This window comes from Protomyctophum bolini (assembly GCF_963924005.1).
Source record: "Protomyctophum bolini genome assembly, chromosome: 19".
In the NCBI taxonomy this organism is placed as follows: domain Eukaryota; kingdom Metazoa; phylum Chordata; class Actinopteri; order Myctophiformes; family Myctophidae; genus Protomyctophum; species Protomyctophum bolini.
This window is the reverse complement of record NC_137880.1, coordinates 29,969,572-29,993,030: the sequence shown is the minus strand read 5'-3', so window position 1 is coordinate 29,993,030 and position 23,459 is coordinate 29,969,572. Positions and strand designations below refer to the sequence as shown.

Below are 23,459 nucleotides of genomic sequence, written 5' to 3'. Positions count from 1 at the left end.
TGGGGGTATTGAAGAGGGGTGTGTGTGTGTGTGTGTGTTTGAGATGTCCCCCTCTAGCCTGAGTGAGGAGTCCCTCAATAGACCCCCCTTCCTCTTTCACTGGGAGGACAGAACTTGGAGATTGGAGCTCTTCGCAACCTGCTGGGGACCCACACACCCCATCCCCTTGCACTGAAACACTGTAATCTCCAAATGGTCGTCTAGGGCTGCACCCCCCTTTTTCTTCTTCTCCTCCTCAGCCTCCGTTTTGTTTTTTGTCTTTCCTCTCCCTCCCAGGAGATGCTATTGACCCACATTGATTTGCCTGACAAAGCGAGGCTATATGCAGAGTTGGATTACAAGATCAATCTCCAGGATCAACATCATCGTTCCCGAGAAATATTCCGGAATTGAATAACTCAGGCTTTCAAGCAAGAGAAGGGGGAAAAAGGAAAAGTGTATTTTGTACAAACAGGCGACTGGCTCAAACCCAGACTCGGAACTTAGAGTTTGAGAAAATAAAGTTTGGTTTCCAAAGAAAACGACCACAAGAAACTTCAGAAGTATTCAAGAGATGTGAAACTAACGTTTGAAAACAAAGGGCAGGGCTCTATTGGAAATAACTGAGGTTAGATTTTTGTTATTTCCCCTCCTGCCGAACTGTTCTCTAAATTACCCGCCAGGGTCCACCGCAAAAGCCCAAATTGTATGTGGCTTTGTCCACAAAAAGTGACAAGCCTGTCAGAAGCGTAGACGAAGAATGAGCATGCATGTCCAAAGGATGGTTACAGCCTCAATCAATAGCACCCCAAAGGGTTAGGGTTGTCAGCAGATTCTGCAGAGAGCATCACTGTCTGCAACTCTCTTTGTTTTAGAAAAGAGCACCAGTGTTGTCGTCCAGTGGTGTCCACATGGCTGCTTCTTCTCCCCCACCACCAGCCACACTGCAGGTCTAATCTATAAACCCAGATTATCCCAAACCCGAGTCCCTGACTGCAGTAGACTCGCCAACACACACACACACGCACACACACACACACACACACACACACACACACACACACACACACACACACACACACACACACACACACACACACACACACACACACACACACACACACACACACACACACACACACACACACACACACACACACACACACACACACACACACAAATGGACAGATGGACAGCAGGCTGCAGGTAATTAACCACATCCCCTCCAGCATTCAAGTTCATGCGACATCTACTGTACTGCCACCCACTCATTGTCACATGGTGGTGGGGGGGCGCACAAGTCATAATGACAGGACAATAACATCATGATGCTTGCCTGATCCTGGCCCACTGATTCAGGCAACAGCCAAACTCCAGTGGAAGTGGCAAGAGGCACAGGTGGACGCAGCAGGAGGTAAATAGCTGACAGACCCGAGAGTCTGAGGGAGCAAACAGGCAGATAAAGACACATACATAATATACTCTGCAGGGAAATTGTAGTAGTAGTAGACTAGTAGTAGTAGTAGTGAGGAATAGCAACTATTGCAGATCAGCATGTGTACACCCCAGTGCCAAGTGGGTGCTTGTGCTTATGATTGTATGTGATCGCTAATCAGCTTGGCTTTGATAGGCACGAGGCTGTCGATATATATATCCAGATAATGGACAGATGACAAGTAGGACTGGAGTAGCCTTTTAGCACAATTTCTTGTAATCTTTTGCACACAAAAGCATGTGGCGGAATAAAACGAGGTAATGATATATAGAGATTAGAAAAGAGAAGAAAGAGCTGGAGAGAGATGGTGGAAACCACTGAGAGGAGAGAAACTTGGAAAGACCGGAGGGAAATGGCTCCCCCTGGTGCTGGACAATGGCTACACTACACACACACACACACACACACACACACACACACACACACACACACACACACATGCATGCACATACAAGCACACAAGTGTGCAGAAATATAACATATACAGTCAGGTGCCGGTATAAATTAATATACAGTATGTGTGCATAGTGGTGCATACACATACACCTGATAAACTGATAAAGAGAGCTCTCTTTCTCTATGGCAACATCGGTTGTGAGAGGCGCAGTGTGAGTGCGTGTGTGTGTGTGCGTGCGTGTGTATGTGCACTGTGCATGTGTGCGCATGTGCATGCATGTGTGTACGCACACTTGTGCGTAACTGGTGGGAGTGCTGTCATTGTACATCCACACAATATGGGTGTGAGTCAGTTGTCTGTGAATGTTCAGATCTATCTCTAGCTCAGTGTGCACAGCGGCCCGTCTCTCACAGCCCACTGCCTCCAAATGGGAATTACAGCTGCGCAGGAGGTGTGTTTGTGCATGCATGTCTTGGACAATCAGCTCCTGGCTTATCAATCTGTATATGAGTGTGGGTGCCCGCGCCCGCATATACGTTCTTCCTGTGTGTGTGTGTGTGTGTGTGTGTGTGTGTGTGTGTGTGTGTGTGTGTGTGTGTGTGTGTGTGTGTGTGTGTGTGTGTGTGTGTGTGTGTGCGTGTGTGTGTGTGTGTGCGTGCGTGCGTGTGTCCAATACACTTGCATGCATGTACTATCATTGCTGCTGGCCTGGAAAACCTGTATGTCCAAAAGTGTTACTTTTCAGGAAAAAATAACCTGCGTTCCAACGGATCCAATGTTGTTCTCTAGTGAACACACTGTAAGCAATCATAGCAATGCATCTACAAATTGTACAATTGTATAGATTGATTGAAGAATTACAGTACATTTCAAGCACACCTCAATACAAAGACTGTTAACTGTGGACGACACCATATAAAGCATTACACTCGTTTACAATAGGGTCCACCATGTTCAATTCGTTATGACTCTGAGCTTGTCGAGAGGCTAGTTTTGCTACTTTCGTGCGACACAAAGTTGTAGGGCTACAGTAGAATCGTTTACGAAAAAGCACATAAAGTTGAAATCTGGAGATGCAAGGTTTCTGCCCAACAGCGATGATATATATGTGTGTGTGTGTGTGTGTGTGTGTGTGTGTGTGTGTGTGTGTGTGTGTGTGTGTGTGTGTGTGTGTGTGTGTGTGTGTGTGTGTGCGTGCATGGAGAGAGGGGCTGGAGCGTAAGGTTTGGGGACAATGGTTTCCATGGACACGGATGGGTTTGAATGGAGGAAGAGGAGCACCTGCATGCTGTGTTTGTGTTGGCTGTGGGGAAGTCATCCACTTGTCCACAGGGAGTCACTCATTGTCCACAGGAGGACACGGACTATTGTCCTTCCTAACTTCAATCAGGAAGATACAAAAATAAATACTTTGCCAGCATTGTCCCTGGATTATCCCAAGAAACATTGTCCGAGGAACTTTTCCATTGTCTTTTCATGCTAAATTTTACTTTAACTCAAGGAAACTGTTTTTGCTAAACTTTTCTTTTGTTAGCATGGCAGCCATTGTCTTAGCAATTCTAAACTCTTTTCACAACACTGTGAATAAGCTCACTGGGGTCCTCCTGACTGACAGTCAGGACCCATTCACAGTGAATGGAACTTTTCCATTTATTGTATATCAATCAGTGCAAGACAACTCCTTCTCTTGGAAGAGTTTTGACTTGTTGCCAGATAAGGAGGTGAAGTCAATGCCACATCATCCATCTTCTCTTACTCTCATTCATGTTTAACGTGTCAAGGCTTTCGCCCAAAGTTTCAAAGATGACCCAAACCTTAGGCCACAAACCTCACAAGTAATGCAATGAACGCATCATTACATCAAGATTGCAGATCAGCTATTTTTTGCATGTTTTTACATGACATACCCAACTACCAAAAAAAGTATTTTGCGTCAGCATTGTGTACTGACCCCAAGCACTTATATGTAATGCTGTCATTGTGGCTCGTTATTATACAAGCATGATCAACGAGTTGTCTGTAATTTCCTGTGGGATTCAGCACTCAGAGCTAGTGTGAGTCAACCTGGTGTCATCATTCGACAAACCATGAACTTATGAAATCAATTAAATATGGGTCTTTCAAAAGTCCCTTTGGCACTGCGCCGCTTTCCCCTCCCGTCCCCGTCCCCTCTCTTCCTCTCCACTGGAGATAAGTGGCCTGCCACATCTCATGTGAGAGCCTCCATCAACACTTCTACTCACCAGGCCAGGGGGCAGGTAGGGTCAGCCCTGGGGGTCAAGAGGTCAGAATCCCTCCAATCAAACCACACAGGTGCATGATGGGACACCGGAGCCGCTGTCTTCTTTACAAGCCCAGAAGGGGTTAACAGGGGCAGAAGCTAAAAGGGCGCCTGTAGCAGCAAGCTACCATGCTTAGTGTTCATCACAGTCTGACAATAAGCAGTATGTCTGAAGTATGATTTATCACAGTCTGACAATAAGCAGTATGCCTGAAGTATGATTTATCACAGTCTGACAATAAGCAGTATGCCTGAAGTATCACATTAAACAACATGTATAGGTATTATTGTGTGGTGCTGTGGTCACGTTCCACTGGAGTTTGCCTAAACTCTCTCGGCTATGCAAATACCCTGAACCAATTAACAACTTTACTCTACCAGTCCAGTGAAGTCAGTTTATGTTTAATGTGGGCTCTACCGTCCACCGTCCAGTGGTTACAATGTACGTGTAGAGAAATGAGAATACAGTGTAAAACACCACAGCAGAGTGTGGGTTAAATATAGGTTTTAGACATAGAGCTATGTAGGTCACTGCCCCCTGGTCCAAATCTAACACGGCCGGGCTAACCCAGGCTCTCCCAAGAAGTTTCTGGAACTTGCACACACACATTCCTGAAATTCAGTTCACACACACACACACACACACACACACACACACACACACACACACACACACACACACACACACAGACACACACACACACACACACACACACACACACACACACACACACACACACGTGCCTGCAGCACCCCGTCACATGCACAAACACACACACAGGCTGTCTGTCTATATAAAGTATTTCGTAGTAAGAATGAACACAGGCACTGGAAATAGAGACACATGCTCAAAATCATACCTTCCTGCTCACTCCTGCGTAACACAACTCAGGCGTCCATAATTGCATACAAGACAAAACACCCTGCTGTGAAATGATAGTCTGGTCTATAGAGTGCTGGTATAGACCAGACTAACATCAAATCTGCCTTACAATTTATAAGCTCTGACACTACAACCCAATTACACACAAAACTTGTCTCTGCTAATCTACAGTATATGGCTTCACAGTGCAGTTACTGTCTGCGACATCTGCCCCTGAGATGACTGGACACCACCAACACATCTGCAGTCTCAGGCACCAGATAATCTCGGCCAAGATGGACACAACATCCAATAATGGATTATTCTTCATTCACATTCATGTCGATCGAGGTTAATGATCAAAATATTTTAGATCACTTAACATTTTTGGAGGAAATGTTCTTATGGTCCACCAGGTACTCACTGGCAGCTTAATTATTCAAGTTTGTAGACAAATGAAACAAAAATGCATCAGATTAAATATTGCTTTGCCAATGTTTCTGGTCCTCCTGGTGTTTTCATTTCAGTCGAGCCTGACTGGCATTTCTCATGTTTACTACAGTTCCATTTTCCATTTCTCATGTTTACTACAGTTCCATTTTCCATTTCTCATGTTTACTACAGTTCCATTTTCCATTTCTCATGTTTACTACAGTTCCATTTTCCATTTCTCATGTTTACTACAGTTCCATTTTCCATTTCTCATGTTTACTACAGTTCCATTTTCCATTTCTCATGTTTACTACAGTTCCATTTTCCATTTCTCATGTTTACTACAGTTCCATTTTCCATTTCTCATGTTTACTACAGTTCCATTTTCCATTTCTCATGTTTACTACAGTTCCATTTTCCATTTCTCATGTTTACTACAGTTCCATTTTCCATTTCTCATGTTTACTATAGTTCCATTTTCCATTTCTCATGTTTACTACAGTTCCATTTTCCATTTCTCATGTTTACTACAGTTCCATTTTCCATTTCTCATGTTTACTACAGTTCCATTTTCCATTTCTCATGTTTACTACAGTTCCATTTTCCATTTCTCATGTTTACTACAGTTCCATTTTCCATTTCTCATGTTTACTACAGTTCCATTTTCCATTTCTCATGTTTACTATAGTTCCATTTTCCATTTCTCATGTTTACTACAGTTCCATTTTCCATTTCTCATGTTTACTACAGTTCCATTTTCCATTTCTCATGTTTACTACAGTTCCATTTTCCATTTCTCATGTTTACTACAGTTCCATTTTCCTTGGCTGTTGGTGAGTCGAAAGCTCCAAATATTAACTGCGACCAGACACATTCATTGTGTACATATTTTGGTCTAATGCATTTTGATTGACAGATATAATTTATCTTAAAGATAATGGATTATTTATAATTTATTTTAAATGTGCATCCCTACTGCTCACTCCTCAAAAAAAAAAGAATATATCTTAAGGTTAGTATGGGTAACTTAAAAACAGAGTCATGTGTTAAGTATTTGGCAAAAAAAAGGCAGAAACACAAATCCTGATAACATTGCTGGGTGAGCCAAATACATGCTCCTCCACAAACTGAGCTGTCCTGATTTGACTTCACAACGGGGAGATTAGATACAGTATATTCTCAGCAATCTGTTCACTTGATGAGAGCTTACAGTACATTTGATAACATGGGTCAGCTATGTTGCATTTCCACACCTCTGCTGCTTACAAGAAAACTCAAATTTGAGGTGGAACAAGCTCGCCCCAAAACCAATCTGGTTTCTGAAACTGGAAACCCTCACTGGTAGAGTGTTTTAGTCCTCAATTACAGACCAGTCTGAAAGCCCACAGGGGCCCCTCACTGTTCTGTTGGTTGGCCTTGTTACCTTGATACCAATTTGAACTAAAAAAATAAATAAATTGTATAGACAATTTAAAATTGTCTATACTACAGTAGTCTCGCGTAGCCAGACAACTATTTCACAATCTCCAAATGCTAATATAGTCTGGAACTACACCTCCCGAGTAACGGAAGCTGGCATTTCAGTTCACGAAAAATATATTTAAAAGTATCTTTACATTTTATTTTTGTATTTCCATTTCTGCTAAGCAGCAAGCTATATAATCTTAGGATGATTTTGATTTATATTAGGATACATTTGCGGGACTGTAAGTGGGGAGGAAGCTTCACACGCACTATATTTTACTCGTGATCAGAGCTTCTGTGCTCCAGACTGTATGACTGGAAGCATTTGAAAATTGTGGGATTTTCAAATGTGGCCACGCGAGACTAATACTCTCTACACTACAGCTTTAACCAATTAGACCTGATTTGACCGTGGATTCCATCTCAAAATATTTTGTTCCAGGGAGGCAGGGACCACCAGAAGGAAAGATTTTAGTTACAAATGTTCACTTTAAAAATATATGCTGTATACTCAAAGATTTGCACAAATTGTCACAATGGTTAAAAATAGCAGATCTACTAGCTTGTGACGCGCTGTAAACTTGTATATCTGCTATTTTTGAAGAGCCAAAGTATAAATGGTAGATTTCCCAATTTTAATGGTTTAAGACAATACCGGTATAGCATGCATGAAATAGCTGTAATAGCTACATGTAACAAAACAAAAATCAGCATTTTACATGAATGCTTACTTACGTCTTATGTTTCAAATGTGAACCTTGTGGTCTTGTTAGGAGAATTGGTAAATGGGTACTCGGCAAGACAATGCCAGGGACACTGATTGTACCTTCTTTCCCTTGGAGGTACTTTCCAAAACTGGATGAACCGAGTTTGGACCACAAATTGTTCCAAACTAAACACTGGCTCCAAGAGCAGCAACAATGTGTTGAGCTCACATGATTTCATGACTCAAAGTCATATATCTACAGCAGATTTCTTCACTTCCGAAGTGACACTAGCCTGAGCCATCCACTAAACAGATGGTGTGTGCTGGTACCAATTCCCTTGTCACACAAAGGCAGGCTGATCAAAAAGCTGACGTGCCAAACCGCCAGTGTATTTCTTTAATTATGTTCATTCTCCACTTTATTTCATGAAGTCCTCCCCTTCACTTAAGCAACGTTCAAATTATAAGGGAAGTTTAGGAAACACATCATTCCTACAACTAAGCAGAGTTCAAATTATCATTCCTACACACCGCACACACTGGTGCAACAAAACATCCCTCTTCAATAGAGCTTTTTCCAACTCTGAGACAAATACAAGATTAGCCGATGTACAAGTTCACAACACGTTGCAATGCAACGCATTGTGATGCATCAGGACACAGGCTGCATGACTGCTGATACCACTGTCATCACACGAGTAAATTGTTGCTGTCAGGCAGAAATCTCTTATTCTCCATATTTTAACTTTCGTTAATGAATGTCCAACTTGATCATACAAGCGTCACACAAATGCATCAAAAGAAGCAGATCTACACGTTTTGAGCTTGCGGGTCGGCTACTTTTTTTTAAAAAATTTGAATCCTGAAAAGTAACATTTTCTTTTCATGAGGTTTCTAGCCGACAGAGAAGATATAATGGTGGATCAGTCTGGACTGGCTCTACTCTCCACCAAGTCTGACACGAAGCTCAATGTAACACTGTGATCAAAAATGGTTTGACACTAGTGTTACTGTTTATCCAGTGTGATACTATGTTGAAGCATAATGCAGCCTGCCAAATCAATGCGTCTGCCTCATCCATTCCTAAATAGTGCAGTCATTATGTGTTCCCATCCGTGTCTGTGATAGTGAGTCAAAACGTGAATGAGCGAGGACGGGGGTGCGAGGAGAGAGAGAGAGAGAGAGAGAGAGAGAGAGAAGTCAAATCCTAATAGTTAAAACGAGCCAAACAAACAAGATTTTCTATTTCTCTCTGTCTCACGGTTCAGCCAAAATAATGGCCAACACATGGTAACACTCTTCAGGAAACAACACAGGAAAGGAGCACAGCAACTGCTGCCTTTCCAGCTGCTTCTGTGGAACGAGCATGCACGTGCACACACGCACGTGCACACACACACACACACACACACACACACACACACACACACACACACACACACACACACACACACACACACACACACACACACACACACACACTCTCTCTCTCAATAAATTAAATAAAGCATCCAGTCTGAGGGCGCAAATCCAATTCCAATCACGTGTAGTTTCACATTGAATCACTTCAAAATTATTAGTCACCACCACCAAGTCACCATTCTGTCCCCTTCAACAGGTCAGATGATAACCATGACAGATGGACAGACAGCAACTGACAAGGGAGGAAGCAGAAGGAGAGTGGGCAGAACATATCTAAATACCTGAAATGGGTAGAGAAAGAGAGAGGGAGATGAAGAACAAAAATAGAACAAAGAACATCCACTAATAAGAAGTTAACTATACACAAAGAGGAAGGATCTATAGTGTACAGGAAGTGGCCACAAAGATGAATTCCCATGTGGAGGAGAGCGATAGACTTAAACCTTGCCTTTGTCTCAGAGTCTGCAGGAACAGTCCTACACTTCCTTAGGGTTAACGCTTCGGACAGCCACACACACACCCACGGGCACACACAAACCTACCTTTCAGACAGAACATGTCTCTTCCTTTACTCCCTCATATGTATATCCACAGTGAGCAGTCCAATAGCAGACACTGACAACCAATCATCTCTTCCCGTCTTCTACCTTCTTCTCCTCTCTCTCTCTCTCTCTCTCTCTCTCGTTTCTTTCCCCCTTACTCTTTTCCCTCGTACTCTTACTCGCCGTTCTTCTGCAGGACTCATAAATGGACCCTGACACTTACACGTCTCTCTCTCCCTGCTTCTCGCCCCATCTCTCTCTCTCTCCTCTGTCTCTGTCTCTCTCTCTGTGTGTCCCTCTTGCTCCGACACACAGACAGACACATGCACACGCTCCGAGTGGCAGCTAGCCAATGTGTGGGCTGGAGGAAACTGCTTGGCAAAGCCCCTACTAACCCTCCACCTCCCCCCCAGTGATTCTCTCCTCTCTCTCTCTCTACCAGTCCCCCCCCCCCCCCCCTGTCTCCCCCATTCTGTTAAGAAGCACGGAAGACAGAAGCCCGGCCTGGCTGACTCCCAAAGCTGCTGTCACCCGCCCAGCTCTTCATAAGGCATGTATTATTGACCCTTTCCCAGGGGAGTGCACATATTAGTGCACATTATAGTGCACTCCCTAAATGATAAAAACAAATGCGTGAACAGACAGATAAAGAAAAACATTATGTGTGCATGCAGAGAAAGTATACATAAAACACAGGCCTATTAGGCCCATTGGGGACAGGGCAAAAAAGAACTAACTCACTTGCATGGGCATGCAAATGTGGCCACACAATCACGCACGCATATAGACACAGGGCGTAAGCCTGTGTAGGGATTGTGATTGTAGTGAAGTTGGGCAGTCAGCAGTTCAGAACGAGGCAGGGGGCCCCGGCCCGAGGCCGGCGCATTGTGCCCTGATCAAATATAATCGCTTAATCCCCCGGACTCAACCGTTTGTTATCGGAAGCCGGCACGGGCTCGTAGCATCCCAAACTCTCCACGCTGGCCAGATCATCCAGCACAGTCAACATGAGACACAGTGTTACTGACTCGTTCGCTGACTGTCGTAACAGTCTCTAATGAGAGCGACTTGAGTCAAAACAACTTTGACATACAGTACAAAGAGTGCTGTTGGGTAAGTAGAAATGGTCTTAATGGTGTCTTTTCATATGTCTCCTAATTGACAGCATGCCATTGCAAAGTTCAGAGGGATAGGATGTAGGTTAACTGTTGAATTAAGAATTCATAATAATATCTATTACATCCCAGACCTAGAGATTGAGGTGACAAAAAGATGATGACAAAACAGAGACGCCAAGTGGGTCAACAAAAAGTTTGGCTTGCTTTCGAGCACTTAATGAGAATGGCCATAGATTTCCAATGAGGCTTTGTAATGGCTTTCTCTTACACTGCAAAAACTAGCTACAGACAGCTGAGAGCTTAAACCACCCACCCAACCCTGTGAGAGTTGAAACTACAGTATGTAATTTAGAACTAATAAATTGTGTTGGGCAACAGCCTCGTTCAGAAGCTGATGGCTGTTCTCATAACGACTACAGTATTTGCTGTGTTATTCACAACACAAATGAGGCAAAGTTGTTGTACAGGTTCATACAGTATGTTGGATGATATTGTGACATATTTAATAGCAACTGTTTGCTTAGGCATGATGTCAAATACATTTGGCAGGGGTGATGTGTCTCTGAAACGGTTCAATAAGAGGAGAAATCAATGCTTACTTTTAGACCAAATACCACAGTACTCAGTGAACTTATGTGAAAGCATTTATGTGATGGTGGAAGTACAAATCAAATGTGTGGCGCTTGCTGTAAATCTTTTTAGCATTTTAAACTCGGTTTGGAGAAACTATAGTGAGGTTACAGTATGGGTTTGTAGAAACTATAGTATAGTGAGGTTACAGTGTGCGCGCGCGTGAGTGTGTACGTGCGTGCGTGTGTGTATAATGTTTAAGCTCATAAAATGAGTGAGGGACTAGGGAGTGTGTGTTTGTGTGTGTCTCATGTGTTAATTCCACCCCGGTGCGGGTTGCAGGCTATGGCACGTCTGCCACAACCAGATGCTGTCAATTACCATGTGACTACAGCATGTGTGTCTGTGAGCGTGCACGTATATGAGCTCTTTCCACACGAACACCCGGCTATATGAAATGAGAATGAGAAAGCCACAAAAACACAACCCTGGAAGTAATTGACAATTAAAATACACACACACACCACCCCAGAATAGCCCACCTAACCAGACAATAAAAATGCACGTCACCAGGCAACTACCGGTACCTAAATTGGATGCTGTTTTGTTCAAAATGGGCACTGTGTCCTACAAGATGAAACCTCAGTCACAACTAGGTGGGATGCCTCAAACTTTCCACAAAACCTAATCACTGCTTTCTCCAACAGAAAGCGGACAAAGCCAGGATGAATGTCCATCACTTTTAGATTACTACTGTACGGAGGACAGGAAAATGAAAATAAAGACTACTAGATTAGAAGCCTTAGGAGGCATTCAAGGAGACTGTCGTTATTAACGCTCTATAAAATACAACTCAAGTCTCTGGCTATTGATGAAAGACAATCTAAAGACTCATTGTACCAAATCAAAGGCCCTGTTCTGCAACTCCAAACAAAGAAAGTATCGTTATTGAACATCGGTCAGTGCCTCACGGTGTTGACCGTACAGTACACCCTGTCACACTTCCAGTTCAGTACAAACAGTGAAATACTGTACTTCTGGGTCGAGCTGAGCAGCAATAAGATTGATAACAGACCGCAAAATGCAGAGATAAGAACTTAAGCCGGTGTTGTCTTTTGTTTTTGGAGCATTGTTACGAATTGGTGTGAACGTGACTGTTTTAAAGAGATCGTCCTTGTGATAAAACAGAGGTGAAATTGGATTGATCATCAAAATTTCAAACTTCAACTGTTTTGTTGCATTAAAAAGTGAGGGGCTTTAAGAACATTATGCTCTGTAAGACAGTTGGGGCAGGAAATATATGATATCTAGTAACAGGGCGTTCATATACTGTATTACATCCCACAGGCCTAATAGGATAGTGGACAATGAAGTAGCTACTAGCTAGTGTTCAGGGGTGTGGCAGGTTGGGTAAATGAGATGAGCAGCTTGGAGCAGGAAAAGCACTTCAGTTTTTGCTGGCGTCGTAATGCTCTTAAATGAGAAGGGTGGGTTTAAACAAGAAGGTGATCTGTGATAGGCTTTCAGAAGAGAGAGACCAGCCAAAGACATGGAGAGGAAGTTATGGAGGGAAAGTGGGGTGACTTACCTGAATTATGATGTCAATGTCAGGATAGTCAGCACATAGAGAGAAAGAGAGAAATTGGTGATTAGATTACTGACAAAATATATCAGGGGTGTCCAAACCTTTTTCAAAGGGGGTCACATTTGAAAATACCTTAAAGGACAACTTTAGGTTAATGTTTTAGGTTGTTATTAGAGAAAGTAAAAGATGAGTAATTCTTGAGTGGTGCAACCACTCCCTTACAGAGCTATGTGTGTGTCTGGGTGGCTGCATGGGTGGCTGGGTTGGGTCTGGTATGAGCACGAAAATAGCATGGTTTTTCACCACCTGTGCGCCACCTAACACACACACAAACACACACGCACGTATTAACTGTATATATGATGATTTCGGTATGTTACAGTACAGGGTACAGTAAGTAGAGGGACCCCCACACGGTAACTCTGTCATTTCTCAACCGTTTCAGACGTGGGGTGGCTCGCCGGAATCGGCCCGGCCCCCTGGGCGCGTATCTGGATGCCCCGGGGACCCCCAGAGACCCCCACATGGTAATTCTCTCATTTCTCTACCGTTTCGGACGTGGGGCGGCTCACCGGAACCGGGCCGGCACCCTGGCTGTGTCACTTCACACGGGTGTGATTTTTCTTTTCTTCATTTGCTGCTTTTTTTTCTTCGTTTTAGCGATTTTCGCTATTTTTGACAGGGGGACTGGGGCATTCGAACATGGGGCTAAATATGTACTTTTTTTTACAAAATTGTACTTACTTGTACTTACTTACTTCCTGGACTACATGTTGTCTCAGTAAGACAGCCCTCCCCGTATCCACAATGAGGAGCAGTGCACCAAAGCATTAAGGGAATTGTAGTCCAGGAAGTAAGTGAACCCAGGGTCCATGACATACTGGGCTCACTGCTAAAATCTAAAATATCTAAAACCAAATATTACACACCTAAAGACCCCCAGGAAAGTGTTCTAAATCTCATTAACATATTTTTGCAAAAGTGGTGAAGTTTCCCTATTCAGGCCAACTCAAGGCCCCAGTGAGGCTTTCCAACGTTGAAGCACTGGGCCCTAGTGGTAAGAGGCTATTGCGCCGGTTCAGTCTCTATCCTTCTTTATACTCTATGGGCCAACCGCATCTTCTGTCTTGCTGTACCTTTGGACCAGAACAAAGTCTCATACATACGTCACAATACACCAATTATATGTATCTACAGTGCAATGTCTTTGTTGGCAGTGTAGCCACTAGCCACATGTAATCCACTCATCTGTACTGCGAACAAAGCAAAAACAGCCGACTTCAGCCTTTTTTATTTTCACATGCATGCACTGCTATCATCTTTACAGTCCAATAAATTGTCATTTGTTCAAATGGCAGTGTAGCCAAATGTAAATATGTGTGGAAAAAGACAAATTTAATAAAATAGAAATAGCCTCTTTCACATTCTGAGAATGAGACAAAGGGAACAAGCAGTTGGGAACCCTTAAACTCAGAATAGCTCATCCTCTGCTTAATAGGACGGACGACTATGACTTCAAATGGGGCTTTTACCATAAGCACGTATCAGGACTCTGATTCGTTTCTGGCTCTGAACGGGCTGCAACTTTGGAAAAATACACTGAACGAATATGTCTGGAATTGGGGCTGGGGTGGACTACAGGATATTTCTGTGCAACTCTGTTATATTGTTTTTTTTATAGTACAAATCATAAAAAAAAAGAATAGCTCATCCTACTAGGTACATTTATTTCTCCCCAGGACCCAAGCTACTGAAAATAACAGATCTACAAGCTCATGAAATTACTGGGGGGAAATATAAACGAAGGAAACAAAAAATAAAGGGACTCATAAGAATTAGTCTGTGAGCCAAAAATGGGTCCCGACCCAGTGTTTGGGAACCACTGATCTGTACAGTATGGGTAATATAAAATGACAATTTGCATTATAAATGTTATATAAGATGTGTCGCATTCGTCTCATAATATTATGTGCTCTGTGTAGTGTAGTGTATGTGTGTGCATCATCTGTGTATGTACACCATGGGCTCTAGGCCACATCAGCAGAATTCCATGTGTCTTTTAATGAGTCGAAAACCCTGCATTTCCCCATACAGTCAATTATCATCCGGTAATCTGGAATTACACACTAAGTACATGATGATGTTGATAATGTGTGTGTGTGTGTGTGTGTGTGTGTGTGTGTGTGTGTGTGTGTGTGCGCGCGTGCACGCGCACACAAGAATGAGAAACCATTGCCAGTTCAAAACCAAAGAGATGGTCCAAATAGACACTTACGCAACAGTGTGGTTACATCTTAATCCACTAAGCATCTCACACACAGCCACAAACAATTATGGGCCCAAAAACCCTCATGCAGCCTTAAACCGTAAAGACTATAATAACATTTCATATAATAGGACCCAATTCTGCCTTGGCCATTGTGCAATTGGTTCAACCACACATGGTTAATACTCGTGGTCAATGTTGTTACTCTAAATAAAAGTATTGAATGTGGATAGAAAAAACTACAGAGAGATCAGGGGGTAGAGAGAGAGATAGAGAGAGAGAGAGAGAAACCTGGCTAGCATACAAGAATCTCAAATCCATCATCTCAAATGGTTTACTCAATACCCCGACTTGCCAGCAACATAAATTAATCAGAAAAGCCTGTTTCATTTACATTAGGAGATTTCCTTAGTAAGTGAGAGTGAATATAAAGGTTCCCAGATACCCCAGGCAGGATGAGGATTGATCTGGCACGGCTCCCAGCAGGTCCCACAGCACATAGAAGGGGATTTAGACGCCTGTTTTGGAGCCTGGCTGTCCAATGTTCTTTTGACACGGCCTTCCGGAGGAGTCAGCATGTCCACTCCTTGATTGATTCAGTCAGTAAGTGTGAACCCGGTGGCTATTGGCTAATCAATAGACTTGATTTTTGGAGATTGATCAAGCGTGGCGTTTGGAGGTATAGGGGTGGAGTTACTGCGGTAGAGGAAATTGGGGAGCAACAGTTAATCGAACTAATTTAGAACTGCAATCAGAACTGCAGCCTCACTCCCAATCTTCCGCCGTAGTCTGAAAACCCACCTCTTCAGACTCCACCATGGCCCGTAGCACTAGAATTGCATTTTATGTAGTCATAGCACTTTATAGTACACACGTATAATATATAATATAGTATAGTATGTATAGTTTACATAGATACTCCACTGTTACGTTCTTAGATTACGCATGTTTCATGATAACTACTTTTTATATATGTGATGTATGCCATGCTTTTTGTTACTGCTTAATGTAAGTCGCTCTGGATTAAGAGCGTCTGCTAAATGCCTAAATTGTAAATTGTATTATGAAAAAAAATCATGAGGCGTTTTCATTAGAGGCGAAAAGTCTAATAAATAGCTGAGCTACAAACTCACAAGAGCGTGAGACTATTTTCACTAGTTTAGCATGATACCAATGTAAAAAACAATGCTTCAGTGATATGTTTTACGCTTCTCCATTATTCAATTAATTTAAAAAGTAATTGACAGAATAATCGCCCAAAATAAAATACATAGTTTGCAGACCCAGAGAAAAGAGCACAGTGGATGGAAAGCTGTAGAGATAAATTAGATAACAGCAGTGATGGAATAAAGAAGATTATAGGGGTGGGGGATCGCCACCTTCTAGCTGTTGGCTCACTGTCGCCATCTATAGGTCATGTGACCTACTAGTCAAAGACCATACAGTGTATTTGCTGCTGTGTCAAAAATATGCAGAAGGCAGATCATTTCAGAAGTATTTATAACCAGTTTGGTATTTACGAAGTATCTATTAATCATTTGGTACGCTCTTATTTCACACTACACAAACTGATTTGCCAAAAATAGCAGTTCAACGTGTTGTGAGCTTGTAGATTGGCTATTTTTGGCAAACGTTCTACCCAAGAATAGGTATTGCTCTAATGTCGTTAATCTACACTAATAGTTTTCATATCGTCCCATCCCTAGAAGGAAGTAAGGAAGAGGGCCCAGTTTCTTTCCAATATGGCTGCTGTGCATTATAGAGTCTGGTGGCAGAAAATCCCTGTCTACTCATTTCTATGAAACTTGCTCACCAAGTGTATACTCCACCCAACCCCCTACCGCGGGTTCCTTCTGAGGTTTGATGACATCATGGGCCCATATTATAACTTAACATGTAGGTGGTACTGTATGTGCACCGCGTCCTTTATGCGTCTACGTCATGAACTACCTCGACCGCGAGTCCAGCCCAGTTTGTCCGTTCGTGGCCACTTGCCACCTTTTCCTCCAGGGGGACTTTTCCTCCAGCCCATGGCAGTGATGCATGGAACCTCCCTGAACCACAGTTCAGAAACGTTCCTTCCACCGTTAATAGTTTGCCAACTCTAAACCAATGCAGCAAATGGCCGCCTACCTACCACTGGGCAGGTAGGGGTTAAGGAAACTAATAGATGTAATAAGATTATAAAAACAACTATAAATAATCAAAAAATCTATAAAATAATAGATCCCTATTTTGGGCATTTCAATATAGGCAAGATCTACAATGGATTGATTGATTGATTGATTATAGTTCTGATATATTTTTACTGTTTTTTGCATGACACTGTCGTGCAAAGTATAAAACTGCTTAATCAATTTGTTGATATAACATGCTAAAATATATATATTTAAAAAGAAAACGTGCCTCTCGATAATTGGATTAATCAAAAAAGTAATCGATAGAATAATGGCAAAGATAATAATGGATGATTGCAGCCCCAGTGTCTCACTGCACCAGGAAGTGCTCGCGCACCGTCACCTTGACAACTGAGGCCAACATCCAACTGGTCACCTCAGCGACTGCGTCCAAATTGCCAGTTAAGCAGCTGCGGGACCGAAACTGCTCATTATGGGCTATATTTAGTTACACACAGGCACGGTGCTCGGCTGCCTAAATGCGTCTTATATTGGGTCCTTGGCAGGCGTGGAACGGGGATCCAGCTGTTATAAATACGTTAGGTTGTATAGACTGCTGTTGTTTCCTGTGTGGGATATATGGGTATTTGAGTGCAAGTGTCAATGTGTTAGTGTGTGTGTGTGTGTGTGTGTGTGTGTGTGTGTGTGTGTGTGTGTGTGTGTGTGTGTGTGTGTGTGTGTGTGTGTGTGTGTGCGTGCGTGCATGTGTGTGTGTGCGCACGTGTGTGTGTGTGTGTGTGATGACCTGTCCCTGACACTGTCTCCAGACATGGACAGCCTATAAAAAGATATGTCTGAGTGTATCTGACAGCAAGAAAATAAAACAGGAGTAGAGAGACACAGAGTAGAGAGTACGTTTCCATGTCATTCAAGTCGATAGAGCTGCTCTTAGTGTGTAGTAGTTGTAATCTTCTAATGTGAATAATATGTCCCCTGTTGTCTGCCATTATGCTGCCAATCAATAAACATTTCCCTTTTTCCTTCCTCCGAGAATAAAGTTCATTGACCAACATTGATTAATCAAGACTTCTAATTTAAACCTAGTGAATCTTTAATTGGTGCAGGTCAAACCAATTGGACCATTAAATTAAGTTTGATTGTCAGTGATTGATGATAATCAGTGAACACTCTCACACTGGTTACTAAAGACATGTTTTTGTATAGGACAAGGAGTACATGAATTTATAACCAAACATGGACAGGTAGTTGGATGATCTCACTTTGCGTTCTTTCTAGAGGAATGTCTCTTGAATACAGAACTCCATTGTTTGAAATTGTGCCACAAATGACAGGAAATAACAAAATATTAAAATATTGGCACATGCCATTCTAAACGGTTCAGGTCATTACACACCAAGGTCCACTTAACGATGACACTACAAAATGGCGACCCTTTCATCTCCACTTAACTTCAGCTCCTAACCTTTGGGCTGTTTGTACGAAAGCATGCCAGGACTTCAAAACATCCAAGTCATGTATAGTGCCCGGAGCTGTTTTAGGAACGACTCCGAGCAGGTCCAAAGGTGAGCGAGTGACTGGGGAAGGGATTGAGAGATGAGATCATGAACGGTACATTCCATGGACAGACAACAACAACAGTTGCTAGAAGTGAAGTCGTACAGCATCGTATTCCAGACCAACAGGGTCCAAAATGGCTGCTTCTGATTAGGTAACATCACCCGCTCTCCTCATGTCTCCACCCAGTCACACACACACAGGCTATAGAATTACAGTTATAAGCTACACCCTGAGGTTCCCTTAGGAGGATGAATACAGGCACATGACAATAGACAAATATACAATTATACATGCATCACAGACGAAGTCAAAACCTCAGGCAAACACAAACGTTTGTAGGCAGAGTAGACTACCTAGTTCAATTCTTCCCTTGGGCCATTGTAATTTGAGTAAATTCAAATCAAATATGGAGATTTGCATGATGAACCAGACTGGTCCGTCAGTTTTATATGGAACACGCCACGCTGTGAGACAATAGTGTAGTACTGCCGTCTTCCATCCACTGGTTGTGTCTTCTCTGCACAGTAGGCTAAAGTTACAAACAACCAATGGCCAAGTCTATACAGTAGGCTAGAGTTACAACCAATGACCCCAAAAGCTAATTGACCGGATACACACTGGACATATCTACAGTATATGCACCACATGCACCTGACACACATTTGTGCACATTTGCATCCAGACACACGCAGTCACACACTCACACGCAGTCACACACACACACACACACACACACACACACACACACACACACACACACACACACACACACACACACACACACACACACACACACACACACACACACACACACACACACACACACACACACACACACACACACACACACACACACAACCTGTTAAATAAATAATACGCGTACTCAGGATTGAGGAAACTCCACACCACTGAAGTACTAGATGGCCTTCTTACCTCAGTTAAGATGTCCTTGCTACAACAAACAAAATGTTTTAATCAACCACTACTATGGCATCATTCTACGCGGTATGAGTCCATTCTAATTTCTACTGCATCTGCAGCCTCTGGTCTGAATGTACAATGAAGAATACACACACGCACACACACACACACACACACACACACACACAGGCTCTCTCCCTGGCACCGAACCAGGCGCACGCATCGCCACCAGTCTGTGACATCACCATACTCCTGACATCTACTGCTTCCGGCCCCAACGCGTGTTTTGTTAACCTATCACAAACACAAAGTGCCCTTTGACCCTCAAACCCCCGCACCAACCCATGCCCCCCCCCCCCCCATTCACCCTCTAAACAGGAAGTGCCAAGGACATGATGTACTGTAAATGTCGGGAAATCAAACGCCATAAAAAGACAGTGACAAACTACTTGCTTTGTCCGCACATGTACACAAGTCATTCACTGGCTTCCTCCTGTCCTGACAGAGAGAGAGAGACGGACAGACAGATACAGAGAGACAGAAATATAAATCCACTCATTTGAGCAGAGGCAGAACTCTGTGATTAGTCAGCGCCTACGTGTCAACAATTTGTATACATAAATACAGCAGTGAGTTTGAGTGGGCATACAATATACAGCAGCTGATGAAATGCCTGAGAACAGACTGATTGAAAACTAAAAGTTCCACTGATTAATTCCGTCTGTCTGACATCCATCTCACAAACCATTCCCCTCGGCTGACCTCCCCCAAGCCCTCCATCCATCCATCTCTCTGTGGTCTCACCTCTGCGATGCCGGTGCTGATGCCGGTGCTGGGGCTTGTACACCCAACTGTCGTCGTCATCCTCGTCCTCGTCGCCCTCCGCGGCATGCAGGTGGGTGTGCGAGCGCGTGTGCGCGTGGCGTCCGTGCGCGTGGAGCTCACCTTGGCTGCGGAAAATGCGGCTGGTCTGTCGGGAGAGGGTGGAGACGTTGAGCCAACTGAGGGCCCTCGACAGCCCCGCCGCCGCTGGTTTCTCCTTGCGGAAGGAACCCGTTCTCCGCTCACCCCTCATCCTCACCCAGAGGACGAGGAGCGGGAGATGGGAGATGGAGGCGAGGAGTTATGGCAGTCTGAGAAAACAGTCCAATGTTTTAATTCTTATGTAGAATAATGAATCCTTTGAAGCTGATCCTTTACGATGAACCCCGTCTGAAAATGTGCCCAGAAGGGAAGTGCACTTCAAGATGTCAACAGCAGCAGACGGTGATAGTTTCCAAATGGAAAGGAGCAGAGTCTACATCCAATAGAAAAGGTCTCAGATGTCCATGTTCAGCATCAAACCAGTTCCTAGAGGAAGTTCAGTTCTAGGCTTCATCTCTTCTTCTCTTGTTCCACAGGTCATGACTCTGACCCTGGGCAGACTCCAGATATATCCACTCTCGCTCTCTCCAACTTCATCCGTCTGTCATGAGCCAAACGCCTCTACATCTCCTCTCCTCTGACTTTCTTTTGTGTGCAGAGTGCTCCCAAACCCAGGGCGTGAATCCTGCATCCAACGTAGTAATTAACCAATCTGGCGAACTGGAAAATCACACATCCTTTCCACCACGCACAAACACACACACACACACACACACACACACACACACACACACACACACACACACACACAGTTGGTGTTGGGGATATTCCTCAGGGTGTATGAGAGGCTAAAGAGAGAGAGAGACTTCGTAATCACGTTCTGTTTCAGTCAGAACAAGTCAACGGTCTTTTTCTTTTCATGACAGAGTGTCCCCCGAGCATTTACTCCACGGCCGTTTGCATACACCAGCTGACACACACTAAGACCACTGGAGCTAAGAGGTGTGAAGGTGCGTCCCTGGGTCTATTCCCAGGCCGATGAGGTTAGGCACCCACACACTCAGGGAGACCTCCTGTCACAGGTCCCAGTAGGTCTGAAACAGTGTGTCTCTTTGGTGTGTGTTTGTGTTTGTTTGTTTTGAGACACAAAGTTGGCATCACAGGGCAGAGTTTCCAAGGAATGATATCCAAGTCCAGCACGGGTCCATCGTCCACTCGTCCTCCATTGCTCTCCTCACTTTATTCTCTAGTGTGAAGGTGGATCCAGCGGCTTAAAGGAGTCAATATGCCATCATGAGATCCATTGAAGAGGCATGCCAAGTATAGATTGCAGGTGCAAAATAAATAAATAAATCCAAGCGTTGGCAAGCATCAAGTCTCTTATCAGTCCATCATGGTGACTGACAACATGTGTGCATGCCAGGGAGCACAGCTGTCACCTGCTGCCTCCACCGTGGACGCCTGACACGCGGATGGACCCGACACAGTTTGCTGCCGAGTTCTTCTGAAGTTGTTTACTTGTGAGGGTTCCCTCTCCTCAACTGCTACAGGCTTGCTCACTTGCTCCTATGGTGTGTGCATGTATATGTGAGTACAGGGTTAAGATTACACCCGAGCCTAGCCACGGTCCTGAAACACGAGCCAAACGGCCCCTCCCTCCCTCTCTCTCTCTCTCTCCCGCTCTCTCTCTCTCTTCTTGATCCCTGATCTCTGCCCCTCCCCTTCGTCCGCTCTGCCGGCATGACAACCACTCCTACCTCCTTTTCTAACCTTTCGTAATCTTTCTATCTTCCTCTAATCGCTCTGCTTCCTCTCTTCCTCTGCACCCCCCCCCCCCCTTCTCTCCCCCTCAGGTCTCAGGTGTGTCCCACACTGAGAGACAAAGTGGAGGACCTACGTCCCTGAACATTATTTGCTACCATTATATTACAAAATAAAGAATGGATAAGTTTAAACTGAGCACTTTTTTGTGTATATGTAGGTCTAACATTCTACGACACTTGTTGACATTCTACCTGAATACTTGGAAGAGAACACTGCAAAGTTAACAGCGTACCCCAAGGCACTGAGAACAGGCTAGGCAGACTGTTAAAGCAGGGCTTCTTGTGTGCCGTTTTTGGAGGGAAGGACTTTTTGTTGTGTGAGAACTTATGCTATACTCCTCAGGGTGCGGTTTAGTACACTCAAGAAACGTCCATTCGTCATTTTGTGAAATGTAAAGACTAAACTGGGACGGCCTTCAAAGCTGTGGTGAAATCCTCCTTTAGCTGCAAAACTCGTTTGTCCAATCTACTTTAACTGAACGCACGTTTTCGGTTGTTCCTTCTGTGATTATCGGTGAGAGATAAATAAAATAAAAGATAATGAAACACTGTGCATGTCAACAGAAAGAATGGGTATCATCACAACAAGAAATATAGACACTGTGCGTCACATTGAAGCATAATGTACAGCCCAAGTAAGGAATACAATTATAGTGCCACAGACCACAGCGGACAAAAACAACAGCCAATGCTTATGGGGAGCTCCAAACATGTCAAGGAGGTGGAGTTTTCCCCACCAACGTGTAACCGCAGAGGAAGTGTGTGACCACTAAAGTGTGACAATAAACCTTACCACATTAACCAGAGTGTGCGTGCGTGCGTGCGTGCGTGCGTGTGTGTGTGTGTGTGTGTGTGTGTGTGTGGGTGTGTCTACCCTTTCCCTTTCTGTCTTGTGTATACCTTTATTAAAACGTATCCACTTAAGCCCACTATACTTCATCATATGATGCAACACCACAATCAACTCTGATTTAACCTGTAAACATGACAACAAATTCACAATTAAATATATTATTATATTGAACACACACACACAC

General features: G+C 43.7%; 1 protein-coding gene across 1 annotated transcript in view; it reads right to left on the bottom strand.

The window, feature by feature from the left end:
• Positions 1-21,642, bottom strand: part of LOC308334281 (NHS-like protein 1) — a 69,590-nt gene extending 47,948 nt beyond the window's left edge. Inside the window, 1 exon segment of the mRNA XM_080790942.1 lies at positions 20,540-21,642. Coding sequence (XP_080647068.1) covers positions 20,540-20,810 — 271 coding nt within the window. The 5' untranslated portion in view covers positions 20,811-21,642.
• Positions 21,643-23,459: the final 1,817 nt, after the last annotated feature.